Genomic DNA, 14453 nt, shown 5'->3' on the forward strand with positions numbered 1-14453 from the left:
ATCAGAATGAAAGATTTACGATGGCAAATGGTAAACTGAAAAATGGTGGGTGATATGACAACCACAAAAAACAAGCTTTTTTTTCTTTCCCTCATTGATCTATCAACATTTTAACAGTCTAATTTAATAAAGCCAAATAAAGAAGACTCAATATTAATTTCCTGAACACAAAGAGTTTGTTATTTAAAAAAAACAAACAAGTAATTGAAGAATCTCTTTGAATTCTGCTCTAAACTACATGCTTTTACTGACCAGGACTGGCTGTAGACATTTTGATTAAAAAGACTGATCTGTGACGACTGGAGATGACTGAATCTTGGATCTTAATTAAAATATGAGTAATGGCGCCTCCCCACTAAACCCATGAGTTAATTATTGTCATTGTAAAACCAAACTCCACTTGGGGTTCCACCTTTTTGGCGATGTTTCTGCCGTCGTTGGGATATAAAGTAGCAAAAGATGCAGTAGCTCGTACCCGTAGTTTCTAAATGAGCAATGATTAAGACTCGGCAGCACTAAGATCACGCTGAAGCTTAATGAGCTCAAAATGTGGGCACTTTTTACGCACTTTATTTGTTTTTGGGTTAGAGTTAAGAGTTTGATGATGATAATGACACCTAAACGGCTGCATTTCAGTAAAGTGCTCCTGCTGTTGGAGCTGTTGAACAACTTGACTTGAGTCGACCGTGTTAAGCTTTGACACTGGAGTAGCTGTGTGCGATATTGACAAAAATGGGATCTCTGTTTTGTTTTGCACGATCTCGATAATGATATTCAGACGATATTTTTCACAACGCATCAGGAATGTGTGAAAAAGTGCCCGTAAATGTCTTGATTAAGGTTCAAGTATTGCACAAAACCAGACCAGAACAGGACGTAAATATAACTTTTTGTTATCTTTGTTTGGAAGATAATACAAGACATTTCTGTTCTGTCTCTTTTTGCGATCCTTTTTAATGTTTAAAAAAAGAAAAAGAAAAAAATACTCTCCATATTAAACTTTCCATATAAAGTAAATAAATTAGACAAAAAGACTTTGCTTCATTCAAATGGCACCTTTTAACAACACCATGATTCTGATCAATGCATGACATCCTATTCATTTCTTTGACGGTGGCTTTATCACTGCTGCTGGCTCCACACCTGTTTAGAATGGCAGGCGATCTTCATCAGTCTGGGCCGCACACGGGAACCTGCTACTGTGTGCATGCTTGTTATGCAAAATGAGACGGGATTTGAAGAGGCGCTTTGTATATGGCTCTGGTGAAGAGATGCACGGGCTATGCATGGGGAGGGGGGCGGGGAGGAGAGGGGGGGGGGGGGTCAGAGTGCAGAGTGTAAAGACGAGCGTTTTCACTGACACACAGCATTCACTATGACTTGTGTCAGCAGCTCCTGCCAACTGGATCTGCAGCACTTTAGGATCTCTGCGCGGCCATTCCTTAACAGGTTAGTTTGCTGCATGTCCATCTTATGATTTTTATAAATGAATAGTTATTTATATATTTAATTATAATTTAATTAACATGTGCCTAATAACTTTTTGGCAACTGGACAAAAAGCTTGTCAAACCAATAATATGACAAACAATTTCCAGTAACTGACACGTTTACTTTTTCGTTCTGTGCATTTTCTTAAACACCAAAACACTTTTGTCATCCACAGACATCAAACTATCATGCAACTCTAAAACATATTGTGTTCATTTATTACTTAATTTATGACTGTATTGGTTTGCTTATGTATTTACTTGCTGTAGCTTAACTTGAGCACAGGATTTGAGAACCTTCCATGCCACATTCAAGTCGTGGTAATGGCATTAGTCAGCTAGAGTCAGGTGAGTTGTGCAGGTGTCCTTGAGCCAAACAGAAGAAATGTGCTGAGTGATGTACGGCAGAGTCAGTGCCAGGCCCGTGGGCACAGAGGCATTCGTCATTGTTCTATCATTTCTATTCAAATAAAGCACAGTATGAAATTTATCTACAAACATTTGTTTACGCTTCAGTATACACTTGTCTTAACATGAGGGGAAACTCACTGAAATAGTTGCTGTTCTGCCACAAACATGTTTACTACCAAACAGAATGGGAGGAAATCAAATGGCCATGTTTTAAAGTGCAAGCAAACTGGTTCTGGAAACACACTAAGATCGAGGTGCAAAATCTTGTCAGTTTTAATGGACAGCCAGCTGAGTGCGGTGCTTTGAAACCTTCCTGCAGGGAACCTTCTGCCATTGCAGCTGTCAGTCTCAGGGCTGACAATGAGAATGCCTTTATTTGTTTATGACCAAGCGACGCTCTTTACATGTCTCACTTGTTCCTGTTGCTCAAAGTGGCTTTCTCAGTGTGCACTCCGGGCCCCAGGCTAGAGCTGGGGAGCTGCAAGGACCATATAAACCCAGCAAGCTGGTCCTGTCAGCAACTGAGGAGGAAGAAAAGAGTGTGCTGAGAATCAGGAAACAATGAAAGAAAAGGTAACAAAAGAATGAACACCAGGCTTCAGGTTGGCAGCTCCCTTGGGCCAAATGTCACCATTTACATGTTACAACTTGTTGGCTAACTGAAGGTTTTGTGGGAAGTCTACTTGTGCCGTGGGAAGTGTAAGGTTTCACCGTTGTTAGTGCTTTAAAGAGATGTTTATCATAGGAGGCATGTCCTCGGTCACCCTTCATCCAGGGGCTGAGCCTTGTAGGGACGCAAGTCACCCCTAAAGCTTGGATTATACTTCCCACACAGAAATGAGACGTGCGGAGTGCAGCGGAGAAGACGTTGGCAGTATTTATTGTCTGCGCAAGTTTCATGCGGTATCTACAGTAGAAGTTTGAGAAAACTGCTATGAGATTTTTTGCGCGAAACCGTCCGCATATCGTAGTGGATTCCCCCCCCCCCTCATCACGAAATATTACGAAAGTTCGGACCTTGCGGACGCGTCAAGCATGAACCTACCTTAAGATGGCCAATGCTCCCCCAAAGCCCCACATTTATGTCCCTTTTTCATACGTCCTCCAATCTCTACCAAAAATGCTCAAATAACGTTTAGAACAGCAAAGCAAACTTGGAAGGGGGAAACTTGGAGCCGTTAAAAGCTTTTAGGCACCATGTTAATTGAGCACATCCACATGGAAGATCTCGGCATCCCCTTAGCCCTTCTTACAGAAAATGTCTGGCCCCCGTCCATCAGTGTGTGCTTTATGTATTTTGATAACAAGCCTTTTGATACGGAAATAATGTAGTACATGACCTACATTAACCTGAAACCTCGCCTATTTTAAGGTTAGCACTTGCCCCTTAAGTGAGTACCGGTATATTACTTTTCAAGAGTCCTAAATAGCAGCTTTTGGTCACTTTGTTCTTGATACTGGGCACAGCTGCATCAGGGCCTTCTGAACACTTATTTCTCCTTGGCTTGTGGTGAGCACCAGTAAAAGCTGCTGTATGTGGTATGAACGGGCCCCAGTGATCTTTCACAAATTGAGGAAAGCTCTATTCAAAGGGCACTTTTAGAAGCCCATACATGTGCAGGCAAGGCTGGGTTCCACATGGGTGCTTCAGAGAGGAGCGTGTATTTAACAAAACGCTGTGGAGGTACGTGATAACCTTGGCTGCTTGCATTGTTCAAGCTAAGATGCTGAAAGTATTGTTGTAAAGAAAGCCTTTGTGCTTGTAAAACACACATCCACACATGCACCTTAACTCATTCCTGTCTGTCAGCAGCCTGCGGCCACTCAGATTCTGAGCATACCTCACACGCAGAGCTCAGGCGTGTGAAAGCCACCTGTGGCAGCTCCGCTCTCAGCCTGTGGAACGTGGAGGGCCCCAGGAATAACTGCAGCGTGGGACAGGGCACCCGCTGCCAGGCGGGTGCCCTGGCCAGCAGCACTGTCCCTATGAGAACAGCCATTCTATATGTTATACTATATATCAGTGATTACCACCAAGACACCTGTCACACTATGAGGAAGGAAGTGTCCATGACTTCATGTGCATGCCTTTGCTTCAACGCAGTTTATATAAACCTATAATTAAGTTGGTTTATTTTAAAATGAAATACAGTATCCAATATTAATGTACTAGGCATGGAACGATATTCAATATAATATGCAATCGTTTGATACACGCTCAATGCATGTGTTGCTCCATGCACGCTGTGTTGTCATATATTTTGGTTTGGAACGGAAAAGGTTAAGCTGTGCCATCCTTCGCAAATTCAGGAAGTAAACGTCTCTATATTTTAACAGTGAGTTTTATCTTTCTGTTACTTTTTATTTTACGTTGCAGTCTGATAGTGTATTTCTCCCAGCAGCCCATACTAAGTATATTTACAAGTGTTTTACTGGTTAAAAGTTCAGAGCGGTAAATCATTAAAAACTGATCCTTGATCACATATAGAATAATATCATGCTGCAATGTATTGGAATGTTATTCATTCGTTTTCTACCACTTGTAGTCGATTTAACGATTATTCATGATTGTTGAGACTGGGACTAAAAAACAGTGAAATCTTCTTTCATTCGCATGGTCTGACATGTTACTGTTCCTCAGGTTTGTGACCAGCCTTATGAAAATGAACTTTCTGAAAGATAAAACTGTCATGATTATTCTTAATTATTTTTTGGTTCTCACGATTATATTGTGACGTGAATAATCACCATTATCGATGAACCCAATAGTTGTGACATCCTTTTATCCCAGTGACTTTGGGCCTTAAATGTTGAAATGTTGCCCTTGAAATGTTAGCTTCAAGTTAAGGTAATATAACTGGTGTTTAATATATTATTTTAATGACCACAAATCCCATGGAGCTGTTTTTATTTTTTATGAGAGCCAAAACTTATCAAAATCGATTCGATATTGGGACCCATGTATCGAGATACATATTGTCCCTACATATGCAGTTGTCTTTTGCCATAAGATGCTTTATCTTTAAACATAAACTAACACTCAACACTTTTGAGCATAATAATATGTTAAAGCTGTAGTGCCTTGCTCATGGGTGAAGTCAGAATGCTGGGCCGTGTGTGGAGCTGATGGTGGTGGCAGCTGCAGCAGCTCAATGTGAGCGGCTCCTCTTGTTGCAGATGTATTTAACAGGTTCAGGACTCTGAGTGCTGTATTTAATTCACTGGCAAAACAAATACTGTTATTCATGTGTCGGAACACATCACAGAGAAATATCTAAAATACACACTCCCACACTGAAGTAATTGTACTTTTCATCTTGATTATTGGTTTGGAGGACAACATATTGATTTATTGATAAATATTGATATTTTTGCTTGTAGACTTTATTGCACAGCACAGTTGCATGAAATGATTGTCAGAATATCTTATTATTAAATGAGATATTTTTTTTTATCCTGTAAGTTTTGATGAGAACCATCTTGAGTAGTTTTCTCTTTGCTGAGGACATGAAGTGTTAAAACCTTCAGAACATTCATGTGCATTCATACTGTACATAAAGAACACATTCAGGGGCTAGTATGATTCTACAGTCTTAGAGTTTTGATCAGTGCTGAGACATGTAAATATGCATTTTAGCTCTGTACTACAAGCCCTCACTTTCAACAGGTGGATCTTCATGCCTGCTCAGTGGACACAGTTGGAGATGTTTTAGTTCATAGTGAAGCTGAACATTGTTCAGTGAGCCAGGAGCCTTGGGTTCTGCAGGCAGGTGCCTTTGTTTAGTGTCCCTTTTATAGTCGGGAGGGGGTTTAATCATTATTATGCTGTGTGGCGCTTCACATTTTTGTGCCGTGTTCCCGAGTCGGATCGGCACATTCCTCTACCATTGTTCTCCGGCCTGTTTCCTGCGGCCGCGGCTTTTGTCAGCCTCTGCCCCATTGTCCCGGCTTCCTTTGTTCCCCCGCTCCAACAATGGCTTTTTTTCTGCCTCTTTATATATATATATATGTGCACTTTTTGCCCTTGTGTGTTGTGTTGTTTTGTTCGGCTGTCTGCTGTGTTTTTCTTTCTGGGAAATCAAACTGGGAAATCAAACACGCACACTGGCTCAGTTGAGTGTGGCCTCTCTCTCCCTTTCCCTCCCTCTCCCTCCCTCTCTCTCTCTACCTCTCTCTCCCTCTCTCTCCCTCTCTCTACATCTCTCTACCTCTCTCTACCTGCCCTGCTGGTCACTGAGGTGATGTGGGTAGACCTCCCCCTTAGCCCTCTATTATTCACTGTCACCTTTCAGACAACCTCAAACAATGGCACTTTCACCACATGACCTTTGACCTTGACATTGGTGGTGACCTAAATTAGTGGCATTCATGGCATCACAGAGAAATCCATGCATGAGTTCATCTAAAATACACTATTACTTCCCCACTCCCACACTGAAAGTACTTTATTTTACTTTACTTTACTACATTTTAAATCATCTTGATTATTGGTTTAAAGTACAGAATATTTATGTAGTGGAAGTAGACTCTATTGGACAGCACATTTGAATGAAATGAGGCTGAAAAGTGGAGAGAAATCAAGCAATTTCTGAAGAGTCTTATAATTCTGTAATTGGCTCGAGCCATGGAGTGGAATTCTTTCCACGGAATGCTCGAGTCTTTGTTCTCGCCTGGTTTCTTATTATTAGGCCCGAGCGCCACAAGCTGGCGAGAGGCCTATTAGTTCCGTAAGGACGTGCAAAGCACGGATGCGAAAGTGCGAAAATCGAGCGCTCAGCGCTCCTCCACTTCCAAACACTTACTAACGCACTCCTCCACTCATGCACGGCCCATGCATACTAATTAGTAGTAGGAAAATGGAAGAAAATTTACCGTTGTAAACGGCCGAAGCCCGTGCAAAAGTGCGCACTAAACGAGCGCTTTACATGGGGATGACTACTGCGAATCATCATCCCCATGTAAAGCGCTTGTTTGCGCTAAGTAGCTCACGAATACGTTCCCCATCTCTTGCATGTTCCGTGCATATAAGCACTATGGTCTGATTGGAAATAATGAATACCCATGTAACAAATTTACTCTATAGCGCCCCCTACCCATTGTCTGATTTGTTTGAAACTCATGGGTTATATTCTCCTAAAGACGCCATGAAAAAAGTGCATTACAGATATAGTGTATTTTTCACAATTGGCCAGCAGGGGCGCAATTAATGCCTTCACTTCCTCCTCCTCTTGTATTTTGATGGGACATTTCTTCTCGTGTCGCGGGCTTAGCATTAGCATTAGAGTTAGCGGTAGCATTAGCGGCGGGTCTCTGTTGCTAGGTGACGGAGGTACAGGGAGGAGGGTTTGCAGCCGGGTCACCGAGGCTCTCTCTCCATTTCTCCCTGCTCAGGTCAGTGCAGAAGGTGCCTGGATCGCCTGTGACTCTTACAAAATAAAGGCCTCTGTGTTTTACAGATACAGAAGGAGTTTTATTTTGACATGGCCTGACAGTGACGGATGATTAAAGAATAAAGCCTAAGAATAAACCTAAAGAATAAAGCTCTAAAGAATAAAGTACAAACAATAAAGTACAAACAATAAAGTACAAACAATAAAGTACAAACAAAGTACAAACAAAGTACAAACAATAAAGTCTTTACTACACACATGTAATACTTTTACGCAAGAATGCAGACACAATAGGCGCCCCTTGACGTTGTTTCACGACTGACTCAACCGGAATGAGAGTTGCAACTGTGATCCGGACATCATTTAGGAGATAGAAAGGTGAGACATGCTTTTTTTCCTCGTACATGTGTATGATTTTCGTTTTCTAATCTTCCTTTGATAATGAAAAGACGCAGAGTCAGCAATTTTGTTCACGTCGAACTTTACTGGCCTCGAAACCGGTGTACGGGTGGCGAGAGCCATCATCGCCTCTACACGGCTTTAATTATGGTTTGTTTTCCTAAAAGTAAAAAAAGCGAGACATAATGATACAATAAACACATTCTGTCAGTGTTTTGTGCTGCTCTGGTTTAATGGTGCACCAATATGGACATTTTAAACCAATACCGATGTTATGGGAAAAGCTTGGGCCGATAACCGATACTAGGCCAATATTGTGTTTGGAGTTCTATGTTTGATATAGGCAAGCTGAAGGCTGTAGTATCATTTTTTTTTTATAAAAGTAAAATTAGCCTTCACACTTTTCCTTTCTGTGAATTCCCTGTTTTATTTATATGATCAGACTGAAGTGTCTCTGAACCTCTCCGGTCCGTGTGTCTTCATCGTGTTTCTTCCTGTAACTGCAGCAGAGTCTCTCCTCCTCACACTCAGTCCCTTCTCTCCTTAAAACCACTCACATTAAAGTTGAAGGAAGCAACTTAAAGTGTGACTGTGATTGTTTTGGGGAAAAACTAGTCAAACAATGTATGAAAAAACCACTGCATTTATCGCGGGTTCGAGTGAATTCGTTGTGCTTATATTTAATGACACGTTTCGCCTAAAACTTTTCTCGAGCTTTTAAAGCTTTGTCATTTCTGGGTCTTTTGACTTCTGTAAAGAAACTGCGGAGTTAATCATTACCGGAGCGTAATATCGGCGGACTGATATCGGTGCCTTTGGCTGATACCAACATTACTCAATGACGTGGATTTTGGCCGATGCCGATATTGGGCCGCGGTATCTGTGCATCGCTAGTATATATTCGTTTTTAAAATCTCAAAATCAATAATCAAATCTAAACTTATGGCGTGAGACCATAATTTGTTTGTCTGCGATAAAGCCAGTACTGTTTGTTCGCCTAATGGAAATGAACGACATGACCAGCTATATCGCTTTACCTCTTGCTATGGGTGAATGACACAAATCTGAATAAGCATGGCAGACATCCAGAGCGCTTCCCGCCCACCTGAAAGCCGCCTTGTGTGTTTTTACAGAATGGTTGAACCCAGTCCTCCGGCGCTGCAGCTCCCCTCGTGTGGGGACAGGACCATGATGGCTGTGGGTGTCAAAATGGAGCAGGAAGAGCCCCCCAACACATCCCCGACCCCCGAGTGGACGCGAGGCCACCCCCAAGAGACACACCTGCCAACTCCTCCACTGTCGCACTCACCTTGTGTAAAACAAGTGCGTAAAGGGACCAATATCTCAAAATAATATTGCCTCCTTTGACAAATTTTGATTTAAATAAAAAATGTTTATGAAATGTGTAATGTCAAGGAAAGTATCAAGAGTAAATGAGTGGGTTCTCTTCAAAACGATCACCTTACATCACTTTGTTTTAATCAGGGGTGGCATTATTATTGAAGAACATGTTTGGTACTAGTGGTAATCAAATAATAAATAACATGTTGTTTTACAGGACACGTCTCCAGGTACAGTGCGCTCCCACAGACAGAGTCCCACAGTGCTCAAAGACGCTCATGAGAGACAAGATGGACTCAAGGAAGGTCAGATGACTCCCTCACTCGCTCATGGCCTTTATTATTTTATTTAAGATTATTTTTGGTTTGGGGCAAGCTTTTGACTTAATTGCATTTGGTGAAGCAACTATCCCATTGTATTTGCACAGTAAGGAACATTAAGGGCGGGCAAAAGTCACAGCCTGACTCACCGTTAATCGCTCTGTCCTCCCTGCTGCGTGGGCAGTGTGCGGGTCAGTCCTTGTCCACGGCGCTGTGCTCTGTGTGCGGGTCAGTCCTTGTCCACGGCGCTGTGCTCTGTGTGCGGGTCAGTCCTTGTCCACGGCGCTGTGCTCTGTGTGCGGGTCAGTCCTTGTCCACGGCGCTGTGCTCTGTGTGCGGGTCAGTCCTTGTCCACGGCGCTGTGCTCTGTGTGCGGGTCAGTCCTTGTCCACGGCGCTGTGCTCTGTGTGCGGGTCAGTCCTTGTCCACGGCGCTGTGCTCTGTGTGCGGGTCAGTCCTTGTCCACGGCGCTGTGCTCTGTGTGCGGGTCAGTCCTTGTCCACGGCGCTGTGCTCTGTGTGCGGGTCAGTCCTTGTCCACGGCGCTGTGCTCTGTGTGCGGGTCAGTCCTTGTCCACGGCGCTGTGCTCTGTGTGCGGGTCAGTCCTTGTCCACGGCGCTGTGCTCTGTGTGCGGGTCAGTCCTTGTCCACGGCGCTGTGCTCTGTGTGCGGGTCAGTCCTTGTCCACGGCGCTGTGCTCTGTGTGCGGGTCAGTCCTTGTCCACGGCGCTGTGTTCTGTGTGCGGGTCAGTCCTTGTCCACGGTGAAGGAGCACGGAAAGGAAACGCATTACAACATTAGCATATATTCTGCAGTGTAACCATCACAGCCGTAATTCGTTTTGGTCTTGGAAAGGGAGGAAGAAACAAGTGCAGCGGGTGAAGCACGGAAGTCATTGCATCAGACAGTGGCGAGTTTCCCTGCATCTGCACAGCTCCCTCCCCTCAAATAGGTTCAATGTGAAACCCACACAGGTTAATATTGGTCATTAATTCTTAGGAAAAACTAATATAAAACTTCAAAACACCCCAATAATTAACTGATGCACAGAGAGAGGGAGGAGAAAAGAGCGAGAGCACGTGCATGGAGCTGTGGCTCATCTTATCCCTAAAAAAGAAATGACTTTCAGCTTGAAATATTTTGAGAATAAGTAGTTGTTGTATATATGTGGAGGGACTGGACTTGGGCAGAAAGGAGTCTGTCTCTGCTCTGCAAAGAGGAGCAGCATCAAAACGCTCATTCACTCATCAACATCATGCGACCCATCAAAACGTTTGAGAACCAATGATCTAGAACTCGAGCATGATTCACATCGACACTCGTAGCCAAAAAGTATAGTATTGCGCACAGTTTACGTATGTCAGACTTTCATCTTTTGGGACTTTTGTTTAAAATGTGCCCATTGTGCATAAGTCTCATCCATGTTTTTCCATGCAACCTAAGTAAGCTACATTCAGTCGCTATTCACTCTTAGACAATGCAGCCTGTGTCAAATCAATGCTTGAAAGTGATGGCTGTTGTTGGGGCGACTGAATGAGTGCAGTGTGATTTTGTTTTGCTCAGTTCTTTACATGCCGCGTGAAAGGCTGCTCCTCTGACACTCCGACTGCCCTCCTCTCTATTACTGGCACTCCACGCCTTAATTGTTTTAGAAAATTCTCTCCACCGGCTGACCTTGGATTGTTCTCTGTCCAAATATTGATCCACTCAAACACTCAAACTTTCTCTGAGACGCACAAACAGACCTTAGCCTCTGAATGTAGTCTTCATTCGGGCCCATTAGGATGGCAGAGAGGTGCGAGTGTGTTGTGGTGTCAGGTGGACTTTATTTGGCGGCATGTGTTTGTACACGCTGCTGCCCAGTGCCCGCCGCTTGGTGCTTGTGCAATCACGTTGAGGTCCGATTTCCTTGTTGTTTCTTTCAGTCATGCCCACTATTGAGAAGCTGCTCAACACAGATTGGAAGGAGAAACTTTTGGACAAAAGCGCAGCAGCAGGAGGACCGCTGAAAGGTTGGTCTTTGCACAAAACAAAATCGATGGAATTCATCTAGAGAGAGACAAGAGCGTAAGCAGTATGCACTGACTGATGACCATCGACTCTCACATCTTACATCGTAGCAATGTTGTGTCACTTGTTTGTGAATGATTGAAGGAAACATTAGATAGATATTGCATGGCAACACACAAGAAATTCATTGTTGAATTTCAAACCCATTTTTTTTGTCTAACTTTTATATAATATGTATAAATAAACAGAACATGATTCAGCGAGGTGACATACAGACATAAGTAGCATATACATAAAGCATAGACATAAATGTTCAGTCAGGCATATTTGTCCAAAATAGTCCAAGTGCTTTTTCTGACAGAAGACTGACTGTGGACCTCTCTTATTAAAAAGACTCAAGCACATCATTGAGATCGCTGCTCTGGGAAGTCTCGGTTTTGTTTAGGATATTGCTTTAAAATCATCATAATTTGTTGTCTTTGTGGCACAAGTTGAAAAAAAGTTGATTTTTATAAGTTCCCCAAGTGAACGTGACCAAATCTATGTCAGTGCTTCAGCGGACTGCAGCCATTTATTACAGCCTGGAATAAAACCTGTATATTAGTCGTTAGCTATTTTTAAAGTCCACATGATGATTTTTTTAATTATGACTTAGTTTGGTGGGATCGCACCGGTGATACATATTTATCATTGTTTTAATTCAGTTAAATTGCATTTTGAAAAATATGTTAAAAATCATTGGAAGTAGCGAAAGCACTGAAAGCCGAGATTTAAAATGGAATCCCTCTGATGTCATCAATCTGCGACGTGCCATTGAAAACCCTAACTGACTCACCTTTCTGACAGTTTAAACAAAATAATTCAACAAAATAAAGGTGTTATATTGTATTATTGTTTGTCAAATCTCAACTATTGTGTAATTTATATGGATTTTGGCTCTTGTTTTCAGTATGGTTGCTTGGTAACCATTGTGGAATATCATATTTGCTGATTATGTCCAACCAGGAAGTAACATTATAAACGTTACAAAAATTGTAAAACTGGGGACAAACGTGCAAAATGTTTAGCAAAATATAATTGTGTTCAAGATGAGATAAGATAGGGAAATGTGTTGTCTAAGAAGTTTGATACACTAGTATAGTCTCACCCAATCAAGAAGGTTAAATGAAGGTTCGATCCTAAACACTCTCCTGTATTTGGAAAATGAATTCTGTCAGTCATGTCTGTGTCAAAAGTGAAACCTAAACCCTCCCCTGTGTCCTATGCCAGGGACCCCCGAGTCGCTGGCGGAGAAGGAGCTGCAGTTGTTGATGATGATAAACCAGCTGAGTGGCCTGAGGGAGCAGCTCATGGGGGCCCACTCGGAGCAGAGGAACATGGCCGCTCTGCTCCTGGAGAAGCAGCAGCAGCAGATGGAGCTGGCCCGACAGCAGCAGGAGCAGGTTCGAGCACGAGCACGGAACGAGCGCGTGTCCTGTTGACCAACCGTTGTGTCATTTATAGCTGACTGTAATTCATTCCTTTTGGTCAGATCGCCAAACAGCAGCAGCAGCTCATCCAGCAGCAGCACAAGATCAACCTGCTCCAGCAGCAGATCCAGGTCAGGCCTCACACTTTCCTCCATCTCTCCTCTCTCCTCTCTCGCTCATGTCTTCTCACTCGCTCTCCTCTCGCTCTTTGCCTGGCCCTGCCACGACACAACATGCTTTTGCGATACTTCTCTGAGACGTAGGATCCGGAATAGTACTCTTGTCTTCACTATATTCGATTTTGTTGTGCACTGACACTGATAAAATTTAATCTGAATATGTGATTGGAACGACCTGAAACTGGACGGTTGCCTAGTGCGCTCTGGGGTTTGGTCCCAGACCCTCCTGCGTTCGAACAGGAAGTAGGAGACACCGATGGCCAGGCAATCTCTCTCTCTGTCCCTCTCTCTGTCTCACTCTCTCTCTGTCTCTTTCTCTCTTTCTCTCTTTCTTTCTTTCTTTCTTTCTCTCTCTTTCTTGCTCTCTTGCTCTCCCCTTGCACTCTCTCTCCCTTGCACTCTCTCATCCCTCTTTCGCTTTTCACATTCTCTCTCTCTCTCCCTTCTCCTCACTGTCTCTTTCCTCACATTTTCTTTCCTTCACTCTTGATATCTCCCCGCTCTCACACTCGCTCACCCACACCCGCTCTTTCTACTCCCTCTCTCCTGTCACTCTCCTCTCACTGTCTCCTCTCTTTCACCTCTCCCTTCTCTCACTTTCTTTCACTCTCTTTCACTCACTCTCCTTCACTCCCTCTTCTTGCTCTCTCCCTCACTCCTCTTCCTCTCTCTCGTCCTCCTCTTCCTCTCTCGTCCTCCTCTTCCTCTCTCGTCCTCCTCTTCCTCTCTCGTCCTCCTCTTCCTCTCTCGTCCTCCTCTTCCTCTCTCGTCCTCCTCTTACTCTCTCGTCCTCCTCTTACTCTCTCCCTTCTCTCTCCCTTCTCTCTCTCTCTCTCTCTCTCCCTGCTACAAACTGCTGTAGCGCTCGTGTATTGAGGAGTCCGCTCTTTTCTCAGCAGGTAAACATGCCCTACGTCATGATCCCGGCCTTTCACCCAAACGCGGTGACCTCTGACCCTCAGATGACCCTGCCGTTGCAGCCAATCCCGTGCAAGCCAAGTGAGTCTTCCCCTCCACATGATTAATTGGCCTAAAAGTGCTATATCCTGGGTGCGAATATAAAAACATAACATCTTCTCGTCTAATCTTCTATTTTTATGGTTTTCAAATACATTTTATTATTCCCCCAAGTTCTATGTCTTCAGTGTGAGAACACAAACATTCAACTCGTCTAACATGTTTCTTTTATTTGAGTGCCAAAAAACTGTCTGAAATGTTGTTGCCATCAAATACAGCCATTAATCACTTACTCTTTGTAATGTCTTCCTTGTCTTCTCGTCTTAATTCATATTGAAGCGCGTATTGGCACACTCCAACTCAAGGCCTACTTTATATATAATGGAAAGGCATTGGTGAGACACAAATGTAGACTTGAGTTGAACAATAGCGATGATGGTAGCTTTCACTCTTGTACAGTTAGCGGGCTCTAAAGGGCAAAGCTTTGA

General features: G+C 43.3%; 1 protein-coding gene across 4 annotated transcripts in view; it reads left to right on the forward strand.

The window, feature by feature from the left end:
* The window catches only part of sox13 (SRY-box transcription factor 13), a 32138-nt gene that overhangs the window by 8726 nt on the left and 8959 nt on the right, over positions 1-14453 (forward strand). For 2 of the 4 annotated variants that reach the window (XM_072451659.1, XM_072451661.1), the window contains exons 1-7: positions 1334-1449; positions 8823-9012; positions 9248-9335; positions 11276-11362; positions 12630-12802; positions 12892-12960; positions 13905-14007. In XM_072451659.1, the coding sequence (XP_072307760.1) occupies positions 1376-1449; positions 8823-9012; positions 9248-9335; positions 11276-11362; positions 12630-12802; positions 12892-12960; positions 13905-14007 (784 nt within the window). In that variant the 5' untranslated portion in view covers positions 1334-1375. Of the gene's footprint in view, positions 1-1333; positions 1450-8822; positions 9013-9247; positions 9336-11275; positions 11363-12629; positions 12803-12891; positions 12961-13904; positions 14008-14453 lie in introns of those variants that run through there. The other 2 variants (XM_072451660.1, XM_072451662.1) reach the window with 2 other exon arrangements.

This window comes from Eucyclogobius newberryi, unplaced genomic scaffold (assembly GCF_026437365.1).
Source record: "Eucyclogobius newberryi isolate DKJ021-1_F unplaced genomic scaffold, fEucNew1.0.hap1 SCAF_19, whole genome shotgun sequence".
In the NCBI taxonomy this organism is placed as follows: Eukaryota; Metazoa; Chordata; class Actinopteri; order Gobiiformes; family Gobiidae; genus Eucyclogobius; species Eucyclogobius newberryi.